The sequence below is a fragment of the Leptonychotes weddellii genome, chromosome 2, assembly GCF_054177405.1.
Source record: "Leptonychotes weddellii isolate Sample4059 chromosome 2, ASM5417740v2, whole genome shotgun sequence".
Lineage (NCBI taxonomy): Eukaryota > Metazoa > Chordata > Mammalia > Carnivora > Phocidae > Leptonychotes > Leptonychotes weddellii.
In genome coordinates this window covers 63,116,620-63,134,560 of record NC_138370.1, presented here as the reverse complement: position 1 = coordinate 63,134,560, position 17,941 = coordinate 63,116,620, and the positions used below count along the sequence as shown (strand labels likewise).

The following is a 17,941-nucleotide window of genomic DNA, read 5'->3' as shown; positions in this document are numbered from 1 at the left end:
ATTCCCAGTTAAACACTAGGACACAGATTGCCCGTAGCAAATGGCGCATTAGATATACCACAGAATGTGCTGCTTGATTTGTTTTTTCCTGTCTTAATATGGGGTTTAGGGTCAGAGCTTGCTTCAGGCCCTCTTGAACTCAGATGTGGCAGCTGTCTTTGTGCCTTTACGCTGAAGGTACCATGGTGTGTTCTTTTTTGACAGAGCTGATGTTGTGTGAGGAGCTACATTCAATATTACACTTGGTGCTACAGGCGGGGAATATCATGAATGCAGTAAGTAAAATTCAAAAAAATTATAATGTTGTGTTTCTAAGTTTATTTGTCCGTCCAAAGGTATATGTATATATTTTTTCTTTTGATTTGTCTTCTTTAGGGAGGGTATGCTGGCAATGCAGTAGGATTTAAACTGTCTTCTTTGCTCAAATTGGCAGACACAAAAGCAAACAAACCTGGGATGAATCTTCTGCACTTTGTTGCACAGGTAGGTGGAAGTGGTGAATTCAGAGAGAGAGAGAATGAGCGTGAATCCTCCCTGGAGGCGGGGAGGTTTTTCCCAGGTATTATTAGGTGGCATCACACAGAGATAGGAAAGGACATGGTGGGCTCCAAGAAGGTTCTATTTGCAGAAGCACTCTGCAGATTCCTGAGCTGAGCTGAGCTGCGCCTAGGGTTGTAGGATAAGAGGGAAGTGGAGGGGTTGGGGGAGGCAGGGGTCAGGGTTGGTGAAGCCCGGTTAGGAAGGATCCACATCCTAAACACTGAGGAATTTGGATTCATGCTTTAGCAATGGGGAGCCAACGGAAGTTTGTGCACAGCAAAATGGCCTGACCAGGGTGGCTTTGTTTTTAGGAAAATAAGGCAACATGGAGGATGAGCTGGAGTGAAGAGAGAACTAGAAATGGGGCACCTCTTGGCAGAAGTTGGCTCTCTGATCGTTTGGCGAGAGCTGAGAATCAAGAGTCGTGGCCACAGGGATGGAGAGCAGAGGCCTGGGTGCTGAAACATTCCCAGCGTTGGGTTGACTAGATTTGTGACTGGTTATGTGTAGAGTGAGGGAGCCAGGGCAATGAAAAAAATCACTTCCATTTGTTTCCCTTTGTGAACTGTAAGTCAGGGTGCCTTGCCACAAACACAGGCCTTGGGGTCTGCACCCTGTTCATCACCTCCGTTTCTGACTGGGGCTTTGGGATACCAAAACAACCAGTTACAAAATGAAAAATCAGCCAAGGACAGTTGTCTGTTGTTAAATTATCTCAAATTATGGATTGTAGCACTTTGTTTTCTCTTCACTGGATCACATTTGTTGTTTTGACAGCAATCACATAGACGTAGCTCTAAGCTGGGGAGGAAGCTGGGTTGGTTTCCATTGTGAGCTTCAGAACAGGACAGAACTGGGATTTTGACATGTCCTTTATTAGCTGTACTTCCTCAGACAAGTTACTTAAATGTTAAGACCCTCAATTTCTTCCTCTAATCACGGGGCTAGTGATCCTTTAAAACAGGTACCCAAGAGGGCTGACGGGGATAATTCCATAAAGTGCTTACTTCAGTGTTTGGCCCATAGTAAGCTCTCCATAAATAACACACACAGTTATTACTACATTCTTCAGAAGACAAAGGATATGTTGAACTCAGGACTCACTTAAAATTTAATTTTCAGGGCACTGAAACCAGAAAATGTGTTCCTTATCCCATGTGCCTTACAGCTAGTCTTCCAGCAGTCCCTTTAGATCCATGGAGCCAGGTGCTCTGTGTAACTTGGTTCCAGCCCATGGGGGGGACGTTTCCAGAGTTGGTAATTGCACCCTTCATATCCACCCTCCTTGTATCCCCTGAACAGGTGAAGAATCCAAATGCCTCTATGGCTTTTGCACCTTCTGATTAAACTCAGTTTGCAAACTGGTTTAACAGCTGAAGGCATCTCGGTCATTTAAAGGCATACTCGTAGGAATGGGTGGTATTTAAGCAGGATATATTGGATTCTCTCAGAAACAATGGGCCCTGCTAAGCCACCACCCACTTCCATTGAGTTTGTGTGCCCATGAATTGTATTTCACATCAGGATCGGTTGCTCTGGGAAGTTATATATATCTTGAGAGTAGGGGAGTTCTGGTAAATCTTACTAAGAATATAAGAGTTCATGTTTTAGTGAATTGCTTTGAATATATCAAGCATAAAAACAAGAACTTTAAGGTTCCTTTCAGCCTTGGGATAATTGTTTCCTTCCAGTTTTATACATACAGTAGAGAAAATTCTGTTTTTATTCTAGGAAGCCCAAAAGAAAGATGCCATTCTTCTAAACTTTTCTGAAAAATTGCATCACGTTCAGGAGGCTGCTAGGTGAGCAAAGAAGACTGAAAGTGAATTCTGAGAATTCAGTTTTGTTTTTTTTTTCAATTACTTTTTAGATTTATTTATTTATTTGAAAGAGAGAGGGCACGAGCAGGGGATAGGGGGAGAGGGAGAAGCAGACCAGGGAGCCAGATGTGGGGCTCGATCCCAGGACTCTGAGATCATGACCTGAGCTGGAGGCAGACGTATAACCAACTGAGCCTCCCAGGTACCCCTAAACTACTTTTAATGAAACTGGTGAATATTTTATAACTTTTAGAAAGTTTTGTCCTGTTGAATTTTCAGACCTTCCTTTTATTTGCTTACAGACGTGTGTGTGTGTACCTTTGGAATTTGGGGGTTTTGAAAAATTAGTCTTTATTTTTAATCTAAAAAACTCTATTGCAGTCTTTTCTAATGAATATCATCAGTGTAAAAACAATATGGATTAAGAACTTCAAATCCCTCCACACCCAAAAGATAGAGCTCAAACAACACAGCTTATTACCTTGGGAGTTGGTATATATCAGTCAAACTTCCAGGGCCATTTCCTTGTAGAATCTAACATGTTACATTTATTTTCTATTGCAGTAGAAGAAGGTGGAACCATACCAAGGGTTGTGAAAGGATTTTGTTTTAAGTTAGTCACTCAACTTACAGAGAAAGTATCTACCAAACATAAAGCTGTGTTTATATCACTTTAATTTGCTTCTGATCCCAGTATAGATGTGCATTTTAATGTGGCTATAATCTGTATACGTGAGCTATTTTGAGTTCCATGTTTTTTAAGTTTACAGTACATATCCACGTATCCAGTGGTATATGTTCAATAACTGGCTTCCCTGGAAAGAGGTCCTGATTTGTAGCATTTGCTGATCTCCATGGTGTAAATACTGCTCCCGTGGCAGGTGGCCTCCCTGAGGGAGCAGTTGGGAGGGGTGCCCACACCCACGGTGGCCTCTTGCAGGCTGGCTCCAGTGAACCACTTCAAGTCCTACACTTGCTATCTGAGTGATTATATCTGATTAGGATGGGTATGAACCCTGTGCATAAATACATGAACCAAAGCTTTTCAAGCCAAACCCTGTCACTGGCCAGTGTCTCAGTATTATTGACTGTGAACATCTAACCACAGATTACATGTCTTCCCCAAAGTGAGCTTATAAGGCCGAAGCTGTGAACAGTTCATAGTTCCCATTTACAGATTTTTGGATTATTCCCCCCAAACAATGAGCATCTTATAAGATATAAACTGTTCTGGTTTTGAATTTCTAAAAGAAATTCGTGTGGGAATATTTTTTCCTCTGACTAGTATAGAAATGTTACTAAGAGGTATGTATAGAGAGAAATAACCATTATGTTTTTGAGTTGACATTTGCAGTCAGAATCAGCTGGGGAAGTTTAGCTAGATACTGTCTTCAAAAATAAAGTTTGTTTATTTGAGATGGAAGGTGAAGTGTCCTGTGAAGTACAAACATCACAGATGGGTGCCAACAACCAATGAAGGTGGAAAACTTCACTGCATAAAGAAATGTCAGAATTCACAGTGGACGCATGAAAGCATCCTAGGATATGAGTTTGCTAAGTGAATTCCACCTGGATTTTAGGTTTCACCTACTCACTCTACCTAGTGACAGAAGTATCACTCCTGCTCTCCTAATCTTGATTTGACATATGTAACAAAAGCCTTGCAAACAGCCCCGCCATTTCTTTGCAGAATTGTTAGCCATGTGTTAGTTCTCTCTACCATACCGAGGGCTTACTCTGGCTGTCCGTGGCAACACGAGGTCTGCTTAGTGTCTCCTCATTGCCCTGCCTGGCTTTGCTTGAGTTAGAGCTTTTATATTTGTGCCGGAGGAGAGGGGAAATATCTGAGGCCTTTTGGCTTTTATTTTGTAATGCTTCTTGCATAAAGGTGTTCAGACCCACTTTATGAACAGCTTTACAATTCTCATGGGTTCGTTATCTCACCAATAAGGACAAAGGTACACAGCCATCTCTCTTTAAACCAGTGTGTCTCTAGGAAGACATGGACTCTTAAAAAAACGGGCGGAAACTCTAAGTGTGGTAAATGTCATTGCAGAAGCTCTGCCGTCCATGTCTAGGTTTGACCCACAGTTGGTCTTGTTTGATGTACCTCCATGACACATGGCTTCCCTGTACCACATGCCCACTCTCCCCTTTCTGCTTGTAGATTATCTCTGGATAACACGGAGGCAGAACTGCACTCGCTCTTTAACAGGACGAGATCTCTGAGGGAAAACATTCAGCGGGATGGTGAACTTTGTCAGCAGATGGAAGATTTCCTTCAGGTTCGTGGATGATTGGAGTCCGTCTCTCTCTTTTTGGCTTCCAGCAGCACCTGCCAGGGCTGGTTCAGTCCGCACGGCTTTGGGGAGGTAGCAGGTTCCCACTCATATTCTCCTCCCTGGGTCGATGAAAGGAACTTTGTATTTCAGTGCCCATTCTTTGCGGGGTTGGTTTTCTCGCAGGGGCCGTCGAATGTGGTCCTAACCAAGGGCTGGCCTCCGTTTATCGCCACGGGATTGACATCATCATACCATGCTGTGGCGAACTGGTATCAGCCTAGGGAGCGAACGCTTGGCAGCTTATGCCTGGCCGCTCAGGTTTTGCTTCTCAACCATGGTGTAGGAGTTTCTGCCTCCTAATCAAACCTTTGGATGACAGAACGAAGTTCCACAGAAATCGTAGACACCTGAGAACTCGGGCTGTTGTTTCTTCACTTGTTTTTATTGAAGAAACAAGCTACGTTTTGACATGTTTTATGATGAGAGGGGGAGCACACGAGAGCTGTGCCTATCAACACCCCAAATACATCAGCCCACAGGGTGTGTCAGGTGCTGCTCTGAATAACATCAACAAGAAAACAGCAGAGTGGACATGTTTGTGTCAGCTCACTGTGACTCACTAATCACATAGTCTAACATGCTTATTTTATCTTCCTTATTTGTAAAAAAAAAAAAAACAAAACAGTGGCAGCTTTTCATGCTTTCAATCTTCAGGGGAAGTGGCATGCTACCTTAAATATCAGTGCTTCGAGCCTCGCAAGGTATGGGGGGGTGTGGCGGGGCTGCCCTTGGTGCCAGGAACAGTGTGCTCCGAAGGTTGTATGTTGACTTGTAATTAAGCTACAGCAAGCAAATATTCTATGTCTCAGCTCCCATCGGCAAACATTTTGTTTGGCTCTGGTGGGAGTTCATTTTTCTGATTAAACATGTGCTCTGTATTTTCTTTCAACTGTAACCAAACAGATATTCTCTTTTACATGCACAGATTTTTCTCAAAGTGAAACAATAAAGCAAACACCACCACAGAAACACCTAGCAGTAGGTAAGAAAGTACTCCGCAGTAAGCACATGCAGACAAATGAGGGAAAGTCAGAAACTGAGGGAGAAGGCCCATCCCACAGTGAGATGAGAATTCTGGATGTCTCCTTCCCTGGCTCTTAAATTAAACATTAATATTTTATGCTATACATAGCAGTGCAGAAAGGCGTATGATGAAAAACAGCTCTGTCTCAGCTGTACCCCTGGACTGCTCTTTCAAGGAGACCTTGTTTTAACTCTAAATGCTTCTTTCTAGTAGTCATTTTTATCTGTGTAAATAAAATGTTCCCACACAGCTATTTATTTTTCTTTTTTATATTCAATTTCTTTTTAAATAGCGGAGGGGGTGTAATTCTGTAACGTAGGGTAGGGCCAGGCCATGAAGGGTTTTGAATGCCAATCTGAAAACATGGGACTGTGCTCTTAGCCATGGGGAGAGATTGAAGTTGTTTGAGGAGAAAAAAGACAAGAACACAGTTTTGTAAATCCGTTTCAGTATTCTGACCATCTGGGCAAGAAATAACGAATAAATTGGTTTGGAACTTGGGTCTGGAGCAGGCAGGTGAGACGTGAAAAGTTGAATTTGCTAGCACAACTGCTCATGTCTTGTCAATTATACTCGGCCAGGGTAGCTTTGGACTTTGTCATTTGGGGTCCTAACTGTGCAGAAAACTAACTCTTGGCAAAGAAAAACCCTCTGAGCTGGGTGATTTTCCACACCCATATTCAGAATGTTTCACTTTCTGGAGTCCTCAGGATGACTGCAGTGCGTGTAAGTTTTTCCTTCCTGGTTCTGTCTCCATCCCCACGGGATCTAGTGATGAGACAAGGGAGGCGGGGCTAAGCTCCCATGTAGGTTCTTGTCAAGAGTCCTATTTTTCTGCAGTTGAGTTATTTTTGGCTGGAATCCACCTTTCCCCTGTGGAAGAATGACAGGCAAACATTTATCCTTTCATGAATACCCTTCTCCCCATAAAGAATAATAGAGCATGAATGCACACGGTGCCTTGGGCTACTGACTCAGATGGTTACTTTCTCTGGTATTCGGTTTCCTAAATGGTTTTGGTTTCTTACTACCTCTTGAATATGTTTGGTGTAAGAAAAGGACTTTTAAGGGGGTAAGTGTGTTAGAGTGCGTGGGAGGTGATGAGTCTTCTCAGAATTGCTCTTCACTCTCCAGGCATGTCTTAGCAGCAATTCCACTCCTTGAGGGTGCGCAACCCATAACGTCACATTTCCAAGGCCTGTCCCTCCACTCAAAGGAAGTTTCTCAAATGTAAGCCTTTTTAAAAACATGATATGTGTGATTTATCAAGTAATGTACTTCATGCATTCCTTCTTCATATGAATAAGCCTTGTTACCCAGTGAAACAGGAAGTGACGTGAGACTTGAGAGTGATCCCAAATATTTAGTCCCCTTGGGGTTGTGACTCCTCTAAGCTGCTGCCCCCTCATTTCAGCTCAACAGTAAACGTCATGCAGTGCTGTCAGGGCAGGGTGCTTCTGCGCCTGATAGATCCCCAGCCTGAAAGGGTTGGGAGCTCACCGGAGGAGAGCAGTCTTCTTTCACTTCTACTTCTTTGTTGTGGTGGTACCCAAATCTATTTTTTTTTAAGATTTTATTTATTTGAGAGAGAGGAGAGAAAGAGAGCATGAGCAGGGGGAGGAACAGAGGGAGAGGGAGAAGTAGGCTCCCCGCTAAGCAGGGAGCCCCATGCAGGGCTCCATCCCAGGACCCTGGGATCATGACCTGAGCCGAAGGCAGACGCTTAACCGACTGAGCCACCCAGGTGCCCCAATGCCTGAATCTATAGAGGCACTGGAGAGTTTGTCCTGGAAGGATTAGGAGAAAGTGAAGAAGATGGGCTTGTATAGGGCAGTCGTTATTAACCATGGGGGCTCCTCAGAATCTCCTGGGGGGTTGTAACAAAATATTAGTGGTAGTTGCACCTCAGACGTACTGAAGTGCGTGGGTGATGTCCAAGCACGGACTGTAGACAGTGCTTCCTAGCTGACTTGGCTAAGCACCCTGGTTAAGAAGCCTTGGCTGGGGCGTTTGTCTGGGCACCGGGGTTTCCGTCCTGTGGGGGTGACACTGACCCTGATACAGCTCATTTGAGATGAGGTTTAAACTCCCTCTCAACAGCACAGCTCGTCAGTACAAGGGACTTCTGACATCCTGAAGTGAACCCTTGGCCAGTATAAGACTCACTTTTAAGAGAAGGAAGAACAGATGCAGAGTGAGTTTTCCTCAATAAAACCAACTTTACACCTGTGTCATTTTTCAGTGACATTGAAGGTGACCGTTGTGTCAGTGGCCTTCTGTAGATTAAAGCTCTCTAGTCTCTTTGGTGGCCTGCACGCCTCCCACAGAAGTTCCTCTTGCTTCCCTGGGGCTTTGTTTGGGTTGAAATATTTGCCTTTTGGCTCTGAGCGCGTTGGACTTGCCGTCACCCTTCCCCTTTCCCGAGACCTGAAGTTGAACCCGGGAGCACAGACGGCGTGCAGAGCGCCTCCTCAGCTGCCTGTTGCCTTCAGCGTGTGCTTGTGTGTTCTCCCGCAGTTTGCTGTGGAAAAGCTGACAGAACTGGAGCGCTGGAAACAAGAGCTCCAGGACGAGGCCCACACCCTTATAGATTTTTTCTGCGAAGACAAAGAAACCATGAAACTGGACGAGTGCCTTCAGATATTTAGAGACTTCTGTATCAAATTCAACAAAGCCGTTCAGGTATGGCTGATGGCATCTCCGGGTTTTCTGAGTGGTGTGGCTTTTTCTGTTTTCCTCGTCCAGACCCAGCCCTCTGCCCTTGGCAGCAAGATGGTTCAGTGTCTGCACGGTTTCAGGGAAGCGTAGCGCAGGCAGCATTGCCAGGCTCTCGGTGGGGATTCCGCGGGCCGGGGCTCTGCGGTCCCAGCTCCGAGCGCCTCCCCGTGCCCGGGGGGCCTAGCCCTGGCCGCCTCAGCTGCTGTGCTGCCCACACCCACACTTGTTCCACACCCTGCAGCGCTCTGTTAGGCAGGTTTACTTATGACGGCAGCCATGATATTAACGAATCTCTTTGACGGTCCTGAATGTCTCCCCCCCACCCCCCACCCCAGGAAAGAATTTCCTCTTTCGGGGAACGCTTTGTTGCTGTGGGATGATTGCAAGGCCTTCTCTCGCCTGTTTCAAGCACCATGGCCATGGCCAGGCGGTTGGCACCACGGGGACCGTGTCATCCTCGGCCAGAGCCGGCTTCGAAATTCTCAAGTAGTTAGGAGTCCGCTGCTGTCTGAGCGATACAGCGGCGTTTCCCGCCCTTCAACCTCCAGTTCCAGCCATCTCTGAGTTCACTGTGGGAGCCAGAGAGCTCTGGGTCGCTTGGCTTTGCAAGTCCGACTCTCATCTGTCAATGAAAAACGAAACAACATCCCTTCACTTCAGGTGGTGACGAGGAACTAAATACTTGTGCGTGATCCCTCTCCCTGTATTTAAAAGCAGGTTTGCCCATAGCTCAATTTCTCTGAGGGACTGGTCAGGTTTCCCTCCGGCCCTGAGGAGGCCAGAGTGACTGGAGTTCTCAACCCCTCTTTTCTCTCTCCAGCTAAGAGAAGGAGGCTAAGCCTGCGGCCACGTTTCCTCTCCCTTGTCCAAGCGGTGAGCTCAGCAGTGGGAGGTGGTGGTGGGTGGTAGAGGCCAAATTGGCTCTTTCCGAGGCTCTCACTCCCTGTCAGAATTCTGCAGGCCCAAGAGGCCACCTGTGTGATTGTCTCGGCCCAGCTGTCCCGAGCGCCAGGAGCTGGCCCCACCCCCACCCCAGGCAGCCTTGGAAGAGAGGGCCCGGGGGACCTGGGACACTGGCGAGGCCAGGCCAGAGCAGAAGGAGGGGCCACGCGTCCCCAGCCAGAGTCTCACAGAAACTTGGAAGGGAAATCCACCATTTGAGGAAATTGACTTTCGAATAAAAAGTGCTATCAATAACAGATTAGGGTTGTGAGATCCACACATTTAGATGACACAAATATATATGTTTTTTAAAAGATTTTTTATTAGAGTGTGCGCACGCGTGCGCGCGCGCAAGAGCACGCATGCGCAGGAGTGGGGGGGAGGGGCAGAGGGAGAAGCGGATTACCCCCTAGCTGAGCAGGGAGCCTGATGTGGGACTCGATCCCAGAACCCGGAGATTACGACCTGGGCCGAAGGCAGGCGCATAACTGACTGAGCCACCCAGGCGTCCCACAAATATATGTATATTTAAAGTGCACAGCCAGGTGGTAAAGTGTGTTTTAGTATGTGCGTTTGTTCTGGTTTGGTTTTGTTGGAGGAGGGCTGGGTACTTGGAGCAGGGTGAGGGGTGGTGGAAGGATTTGTAAAGCAAATCCTCTTGTCTCATTGTGGGAAGGGGGTGGGGCATGAGGGACCGAGACACCATGGCATCTCTGGTGTTTCCTTACCAGGGAGCATTAGAAAACAGAGATTTGACTGGCATCTCTTAATATCTTGAGTATATATTTATGCACCCAAATGGTTAAGTAGAATGTGCTGCATGTGTATGCACATGTGTAGATGTATTCAGTACAGATGCAACAGGGAGGTATGATCTCAGGGTCCTCCTCTTTTTTTTCTCTCTGCCATTGACTAAATAGCCTTTTCCTGGAAGTCCTGTCTATCTTGCCCTGCTCAGAAGGCAAGCTGGGTTCCCTCGGAGTTGAGGTGGCCAGCATGTGTGGAGTCACAGCCCACACTTAGGGACAGTGCCTTGACCAGAAAGCTGGAAGCTGGTGGAGTCCTTTGCAGGCAGCTTTGGGAGAACTAGCCCTCTCCACACCCTCCTTAACTTGCAAACTCGCAGTATCTCTGAAGCTTAGGACCCAGGCTGTCCTCCGCACCTGTATCTTGGGGTCTTAGGGCAGGTGGCTGTGGAATTGCACGCAGGTCCCATGGGTCTAATGCATCTTGGGGCTTCTCTCCACCCCTCCCTCAGGACAACCACGACCGGGCGGTGCAGGAGCTGAGGCGGCTGCAGAGGCTGAAGGAGCTGGAGCAGAAGCGTCGCTCCCGGGCAGCTGGGGAGCTTGGGGGATTCTGCCGGAGCAGCAGTGAGAATGACGTGGAGCAGCTGACCAAGAAGGGCGTGGAGGACCTGCCGCCCTTCCTGCAGCCCCGGCCTGTCAGCCCTTCCTACCGACCTCCTAACACCCGGCGCTCCCGCCTTTCCCTGGGCGCTTTCGCCGACCGGGAGCTGCTGACCTTCCTGGAGAGTTCCACCGGCAGCCCCGAGGAGCCCAGCAAATTCAACAGCTTGCCCCGGAGCAGCCCGCGGCAGGCCCGGCCCACGCTGGCCTGGATGGAGCCTGGGGACCCGAGAGCCCAGGACCCCAGCCGAGCACATAGACCTCAGGCCTCAGAGGGCCAGGTGGGGGCCTCCGAGCCACCCTCATCTTGGCAGAGCCAGCAGCTCCCGGCCCCCAGGCCTGAGGACCCTATGCCCCCCTTCCCCCGAGTTCGGCGCAGTGGGGTGGGCATCCTCCGAAAGAGGAATAGCGAGCCTGTGGGCTTGGGCCCGGCCCGGTCCCCTCCACTCTCGCCATTGGCTCTGGGGATTAAGGAGCACGAGCTGGTGACAGGGCTGGCTCAGTTCGACCTCCAGGGATCCAAGGGCCCAGAGGAGGCGCCCCGGTTGACCCTGAATAATGACCTCAGCCCCATGGAGCCGGTGTCTCTGGGGGATGGGAGCGTGCAGTCCCTCGGTGCCAGCCACGGCGGCCCGATGCCTGTGGGCACAGGGGCCCGGGGCGGTCTCAGCCCAGCCCTGGAGGGGGACGGGGCTGCCCCTGAGGAACCCAGTGGCAAGGCTCTAGTATCTGTGGGCAGCAGCGACCATGAGAGCAAAGACCCCGGGCCTCTGTTCTACATCTCCGACGCCACCGACTGCTCGCTGACCCTGGACTGCTCGGAGCTGGGGGAGGGGGGCGGGAGGGATGGCTCCCTGTCCTCTGGGGCTGGGGAGGCAGGCAGCCAGGTCTCCTCTCACCCCACTTCCAGCCCCCTTGGGGAGGCTTCTGCTCCGGTCTCTGGGAAGAGCCAGCCCTCCTGCAAGGACAGCCTTCCTCGGGACAGACCCGCCAAAGGGAAGGATGCGACAGCACCGAAGAGAAGCGCCCTCAAGGAGGCGTCGCAGGGGGCCTCCAAGCCCGCCACTGTCCGGCGGAGCCAGGGGGCCCAGGGGGCGGCGCCCAAGCCCGTGCGGACCTTGACCGCCTCCGAGAGTGAGAGCATGCGCAAAGTCGTGCCCATCTCCAGAAGCCGGGGCTCGGTGGGCTGGAAGCGGCCCCCTCGGGAGACCCCCAGCGGCACAGACGCGCCGTGGTCGCGCCGGAGCTCCGTGCGGGGGACCTCGGACGTGTCGCCCAAGCAGTCCTCAACGGGGGCTGTGGCGGGGGCCACGGTGGCGGAGGAGCAGAGGCTGGGTAGGGTAAGCGGCGGCTCCGGCAGCGCCAGGTCAGGGAAGGAGCCCCCCCTGCAGCAGAGGGGCTCTCTCAAGAAGCCCAGCGCCAAGCCTCTCAGGAACGTCCCCAGACAGAAGCCCGATGAAAACAAGATCTGCCGCTCCAACTCCCAGGACCCTGAGAGCCCTGAAGAGGAGCCCAAGGCCCCGCCGGCCCCCAGCGTCCCCCGTGTCCCGCCTCCCGTGCCGAGCTTTGCCCGAAACACAGTTGCCTCCTCCTCTCGGTTCACGAGAACAGATTCCTCTCCTGTGGCCAAAGCCCCCGGCATCACTCGGACTGTTTCCCAGCGTCAGCTGAGGCCGAAGGGTGGCCCCGAGGATGCTGCCCCCAAGGACAGCAGCACCCTGCGGCGGGCCAGTAGCGCCCGGACCCCCCAAAAGTGTCCAGAGTCTGCTGGGGCTTCCAGTGCCAACACAGAGGCCCCTGTGAAGGGCCGAGGGGCTGGGGAAAGGGCCTCCCTCAGACTGAAAAACTCCGATCGGACCACGCTAGGGAAAATGCTCGATCCCTTACGGAAGTGAAGTCAGATTGTGAGGACTGACTCCTGTGAAGAAGGGCCAGCTCCGAATGTCTGTTCCGCATAAAGTGGTCCACGGGTGCCCCACTAATGCTCAACGTCACTGAAGGTGCCCGTGCGGAAGGCCTGTGGACTGTCCCCTGCTGAGCTGACAACTACTGTAAAGTCCCAAGTCTGGGCGGATGCCTCCCTCGCACACCCTGGAGGAACCCCCTCCCAAAGCAGAGACCCCACAAAAATGCAGATGTGCAAGCTGACAGTCTTACCTACGGAGTTAAAAAAAACAAAAGAATTTTGGCCAGTTTTTATATGTCAAACTTATTTTTCAATATTACACAAATTAAGTAGTTTGTTCCTTTTGCAGAATGAAATGCCTCCCAGGAAAAGGAGACAAAACCCTTAACCTGAAGACTTTATTTTCCTGTGTTCCCTGGCCTCATGGTTCCACCTGCCCACACACCGGCCATTGCTGGCAACTGGACTTCTGCGCAAGCCCTGGGTGTTCTGTGATTGGCACCGTCTCCTTGAAGGCTCTGCCTCGCTCATCTCTCTCTGCGTGACTTTGGGTGAGGGTTAGCGTGTGGGCAGGAGGGAAGGTGAGATTGGTGGATGGAAATTGGACGCTCTTGTGTGTTCAGGCACAGACGGACAGCAGGCCCTGGCAAAATGCTGCATCTTCCCAAACTTAGAAGTGCCATCTCTTAATGGAAAGGCATCAGGGGTTCTTCAGCTGAGCACATCTTCCCCTTCCGTGTTTGCCCATTTGCGTGTCTGTTGTGAAACAGAGTGAAGGCTGCTATGACTTGGGTTCACTCTAGTTACAGGGAAGAATAAACCCTTCTGTCTCCCAGTCTTCTCCCTCCCTTCTCTCTCTCTGCCTACAGCCAGCCCTTCTCTTGCTAACCCGACTTGGAGCCTGGAGAGTCTGTATATCTGTGTCACTGAGGATACATCTCTTCTTTGGTACAGTGGTCTTTAAATCCCGACAAAAACCAAATCAAGTTTTTAAAAACAGACCAAAGAAACAAAAACAAAAACTCAACCCTGCTTTCAGAAGAATTTATATCATCAGGAAAATTTGGAAAGAATAGGCTTTATTCAAAAGAAAGGAGAAAACACATACTGTTTCTACTCACTGCCCATTTCACGACTTCCTTTTGAGACTAATTAGGAAATGAGGGGGTTCTTGAAACTTTCTTGTTAAAGTTGCTGCCTGCCTTTTTTCACTTTCGGTCACTTACTGAAACCTGAGTGAAACCTTATTTTAGTACCAACAGTGGTAGATGAATTTCAGCAAATCCCCGTGGTTGATGTTACAGTCTTCCTCCTGTAGAATGTTGCCTTCCATCCAAATTAATTGGAAACTCTGAGCTTCCATAAGTCAGCTAAATCGAAACGGTAAACTTTATGGTAAAAGAAGTAAGGCACTTGACCGCAAAACCTCTTATAAAAATGGCCTTGGGTAGATATTTCCTGGGCCCCACAAAGATGGTTATGGGAATCCTGCACTGTTTTTCACCATCTCAAAAAGCCTAAGAAATCATATATTTAACCATGCAGACAACAATGTTGAAAACATAGGGCCTATGGGTGGGTGGAAATGGATGAAAGCGGTCAAAAGTTGGTGGATAATGGGGCGCCTGGGTGGCTCAGTCGGTTAAGCATCTGACTCGTGATTTTGGCTCAGGTCGTGATCTCAGGGTTGTTGGATGGAGCCCTGCGTTGGGCTACACGCTCAGCACAGAGTCTGCTTGGGATTCTTCTCCTCCTCTCCCTCTGCCCCTCCCCCCACTCATGTGCACTCTCTCCCTCCCTAAAATAAATCGATCTTAAAAAAAAAAAGTCTGTGGATAGTGATGAGGTCAGGACCTCCAGGTGGGACCCTGGCAACCAGGGTTCCAGTCCCTGCTCTCGCTGATGCTATGTGACTTTGGCCAATCACTCTCTCTCCCTCGGCCTCTGTTTCCCAATCTTTGGAAGTGGGGGCATGGCCTCAGTGATAGTTTCTAAGAGTCCCTCCAGCTCCAAGAGTCCGAGTTATTATAAACAACCAAGGACCCACCTACCCCAGGACCAGCTTCTCCAAACCGACCCCCAGCACCTCCCTAGTAGAGGCCTCCTGTCAAAGGCCTGCTCAAAAGAAAGCACCTTCAGAACTTGCTGTTGCTTTGAAATCTAATAAGCTGAGTTTCTTGAGAAGCAGTGTTTTACTTAGCCCTGTGGACCCTATGTGTATGCATCTGTATGAGCAGGTGATCATTCTATTACCTTTTATCGGTAGTAAGCTTTGAAAAATAATTTAAGTATATAATGGAGAACTGTAAATAAGTTTCTATATAAATTTGTTTAAGATGAACTGAATGTATTTAAAGGTCCATTTATATGTTCTTTTATGTAACATGTAGTTTAATAAAGTTCCTGTTTATGGGAGTTGTGTTTTATCTTCAGCTTACTCTGTTGATGGGTGTGTGTGTGTGTGTGTGTGTGTGAATGTGATCTTGGTGGAAGAATATATAATTTCCTGCACACAAAAGGCCCGGATGCAGGAGGTGCAACAGGTTTGAAATACAGTGGTCTTGTCCTCAGGAGGCTCAAGAGTCAAATTAGGCTGTTGGTGTGTATCTTCTCGGTACTCCGGAAACTGTGTTTAACTGAAGGCCTAGAGAGCAGGCTTTGCGCCAGACGTGTGGGAATGCAAGCATGCATCTGACACGCAGGCCATCGATGGAATGTTCAGCACCTCGTACATGCTCGCGTTATTCCATGTTATGGGCCAAGCTTTGTGTAATCTCTGTGGGGCCAGCAAGTCTGGATCTGCTCCTATGTGTCCTCATGCATGTTGGCTCGGGACACTATTGGGAAATCACAGCTCGCTTCTGCGGCTGCCTCAGGAATGAGCAGAGAGGGAGGGAGGAGTGGTTTGATTTGAAATGCAGTGCTGGTGCTTATATGAGAAGAAAGGGGAATTGTTCGGAAGATGCACCTCACACCTCGGGGCTTCATGTCAAGTGTTAGTCCTGGCTACTCTCGCGCTTGATCTGAAGGGGTTTAGACAATGATCCCTGGGTCAGGCACCAACAGGAGAGTAGATGAACAGCACCTGGGTGGCGCAGTTGGTTGAGTGTCCAACGCTTGCTTTCGGCTCAGGTGGTGATCTCTGGGTCGTGAGCCCAAGCCCCTCCTGGGGGCTCTGTGCTCAGCGCAAAGTCTGCTTGAGACTCGCTCTCTCCCTCTCCCTCAATCCCTCCCCCAACTCGTGCTCTCTCTCTCAAATAAATAAATCTTTAAAAAATTAAAAAAAAAAAGTAGATGATGTCCTGGTGAGTTGCTGTCTGCCCCGTGGACACTGAGAGCCTGGTTTTGCCTGTTATAAGGTGGTTGGGCCACTGGACCCCTTCCTATAACTTCAACCTGTTATACCAGGCGTTACTGACATCAAAAAAGAAGACTATTTTCACAGTGGATCTCAAGTAGTTTTCTTTTTTTTTTTTTAAAGATTTTATTTATTTATTTGAGAGAGAGAATGAGAGACAGAGAGCACGAGAGGGAAGAGGGTCAGAGGGAGAAGCAGACCCCCTGCTGAGCAGGGAGCCCGATGCGGGACTCGATCCCAGGACTCCAGGATCATGACCTGAGCTGAAGGCAGTCGCTTAACCAACTGAGCCACCCAGGTGCCCTCAAGTAGTTTTCTTTTACCCTTTTATTTTATGGCTTTCACAAGGAACCTGTGTTCCAGTCCCCCTAAAGACACATGGTGAGTTTAAAGGGACCACAGTTGTTCCAAATTGTTCTTTCAGAATTCTGCTTCTTTATGTATTATGGTGGGAGGTCCAGAATAGTTTGTTGGAACTATCAATTCAGCCCTTCAAGGTGTACAAATTCACCAGCTTCTGCCTCTAAGGGTACAATATCCTACCTCCTCCCATCTGGCGATGATGACATTTTGCAATTTCACAGAATTTTCCATTGAAACTTAAACTTTATTCTCAATTCCTACACTTTTTTTTTTTTTTTTTAGTAAGCTCTATGTCCAGTTTGGGGCTGGATTCACGTTCCAGTACTGCCCCCAGCGAAAAAGTGAGGAGTTGTTTTGTTTTGTTTTGTTTTTTGGTATGTATCTTCAAACACATATAAGCATCAAACATATAAACCAAGTTAGAATAAGGGACTGGCCAAGGGTATGATTGAAGGTGCTTCTCTGTCTGAAGATCCAAATCACACCAACTCCTCAGGATCCTATAAGGCTCTCCTCCTAACCGGGCGCTGGGCTCAGAATACATTTTCTGCATCACTTGCCCAGGAGAAAAGCACCTGCATTTCCTGACAGAGGTTCAGAGAGGGGCCCAACCCAGGGAACAGCCCATCTGGTTACTCACTGAGTCCTGTTTTTGTTTTTTTTTTTTAAGATTTTATTTATTTATTTATTTGAGAGAGAAAGAGCACAAGAGAGCCAGGGGAGGAGCAAGAATCTCAAGCAGACTCCACTAGCTGAGCGTGGAGCCCGATGCCAGGCTTGATCTCACAACCCTAAAATCATGACCTGAGTCAAAACCAAGAGTCGGACGCTTTACCAACTGAGCCACCCAGGCATCCAGCTCACTAAGTACTTCTTAAAATTATTTGGGATGTGAACACACACAAAAATGGAGGACAGTGGATTGGCGGGGTCACTCTACTCAGCATCTATGGAATAATCTTGCATAGCTTGGACTAAATCTGTGGCAGGGTTGAAAATAACACAGAGCAGGCTCTCTTTGGGTGGGGGGAGTTCATCTGCAAATATCTTCCAGTAAAGTGCCTCATGGCTCACTGGATCACCTCAGTGAAGACAAAAGTGACATTCTTGTAGTTGAAGAAAATGGCTTCTCTGTCTTCCGGGCCACAGCTCTGCAATGAAGCTTTGGCTTCCTGGTGGGTAGGTAGGACAATTGGACCCCACTGCAGGAGAGGTCACAGCCACAGGCAGCGCTCACAGGCCAGTCATTCATGGGCCCTCGACCCAGGGCCCACCAGGACCCTGGCACAACCTGACCATCACCCTGTGGAATGAAGGTGTCTTGGTCTTTCAATGAAGATCTGCTTGAGGTCCGTATTGATGCATTCATGCCAGGCCTTTGGAATCAGGCCTGGAGTTTGCCCCCAGCCTCCTTAGAAACACTCAAGGGCTGAGTCATAGCTGATGATATTCCCTGAGTCTGCTTGCCAATTAGATGATGAGGAGTTGACAATGCACTTTTCCAGAGCAACTGTGTCAT

At 48.9% G+C, this 17,941-nt stretch overlaps 1 protein-coding gene across 2 annotated transcripts in view; it reads left to right on the top strand.

Annotated features, from left to right (window-relative positions):
* Window positions 1-15,105, top strand: part of FHDC1 (FH2 domain containing 1) — a 45,788-nt gene extending 30,683 nt beyond the window's left edge. For both annotated transcript variants that reach the window (XM_081811757.1, XM_081811758.1), the window contains 6 exons: window positions 205-275; window positions 376-483; window positions 2,272-2,342; window positions 4,528-4,645; window positions 8,244-8,408; window positions 10,645-15,105. In XM_081811757.1, the coding sequence (XP_081667883.1) occupies window positions 205-275; window positions 376-483; window positions 2,272-2,342; window positions 4,528-4,645; window positions 8,244-8,408; window positions 10,645-12,690 (2,579 nt within the window). In that variant the 3' untranslated portion in view covers window positions 12,691-15,105. The remainder of the gene's footprint in view (window positions 1-204; window positions 276-375; window positions 484-2,271; window positions 2,343-4,527; window positions 4,646-8,243; window positions 8,409-10,644) is intronic.
* Window positions 15,106-17,941: the final 2,836 nt, after the last annotated feature.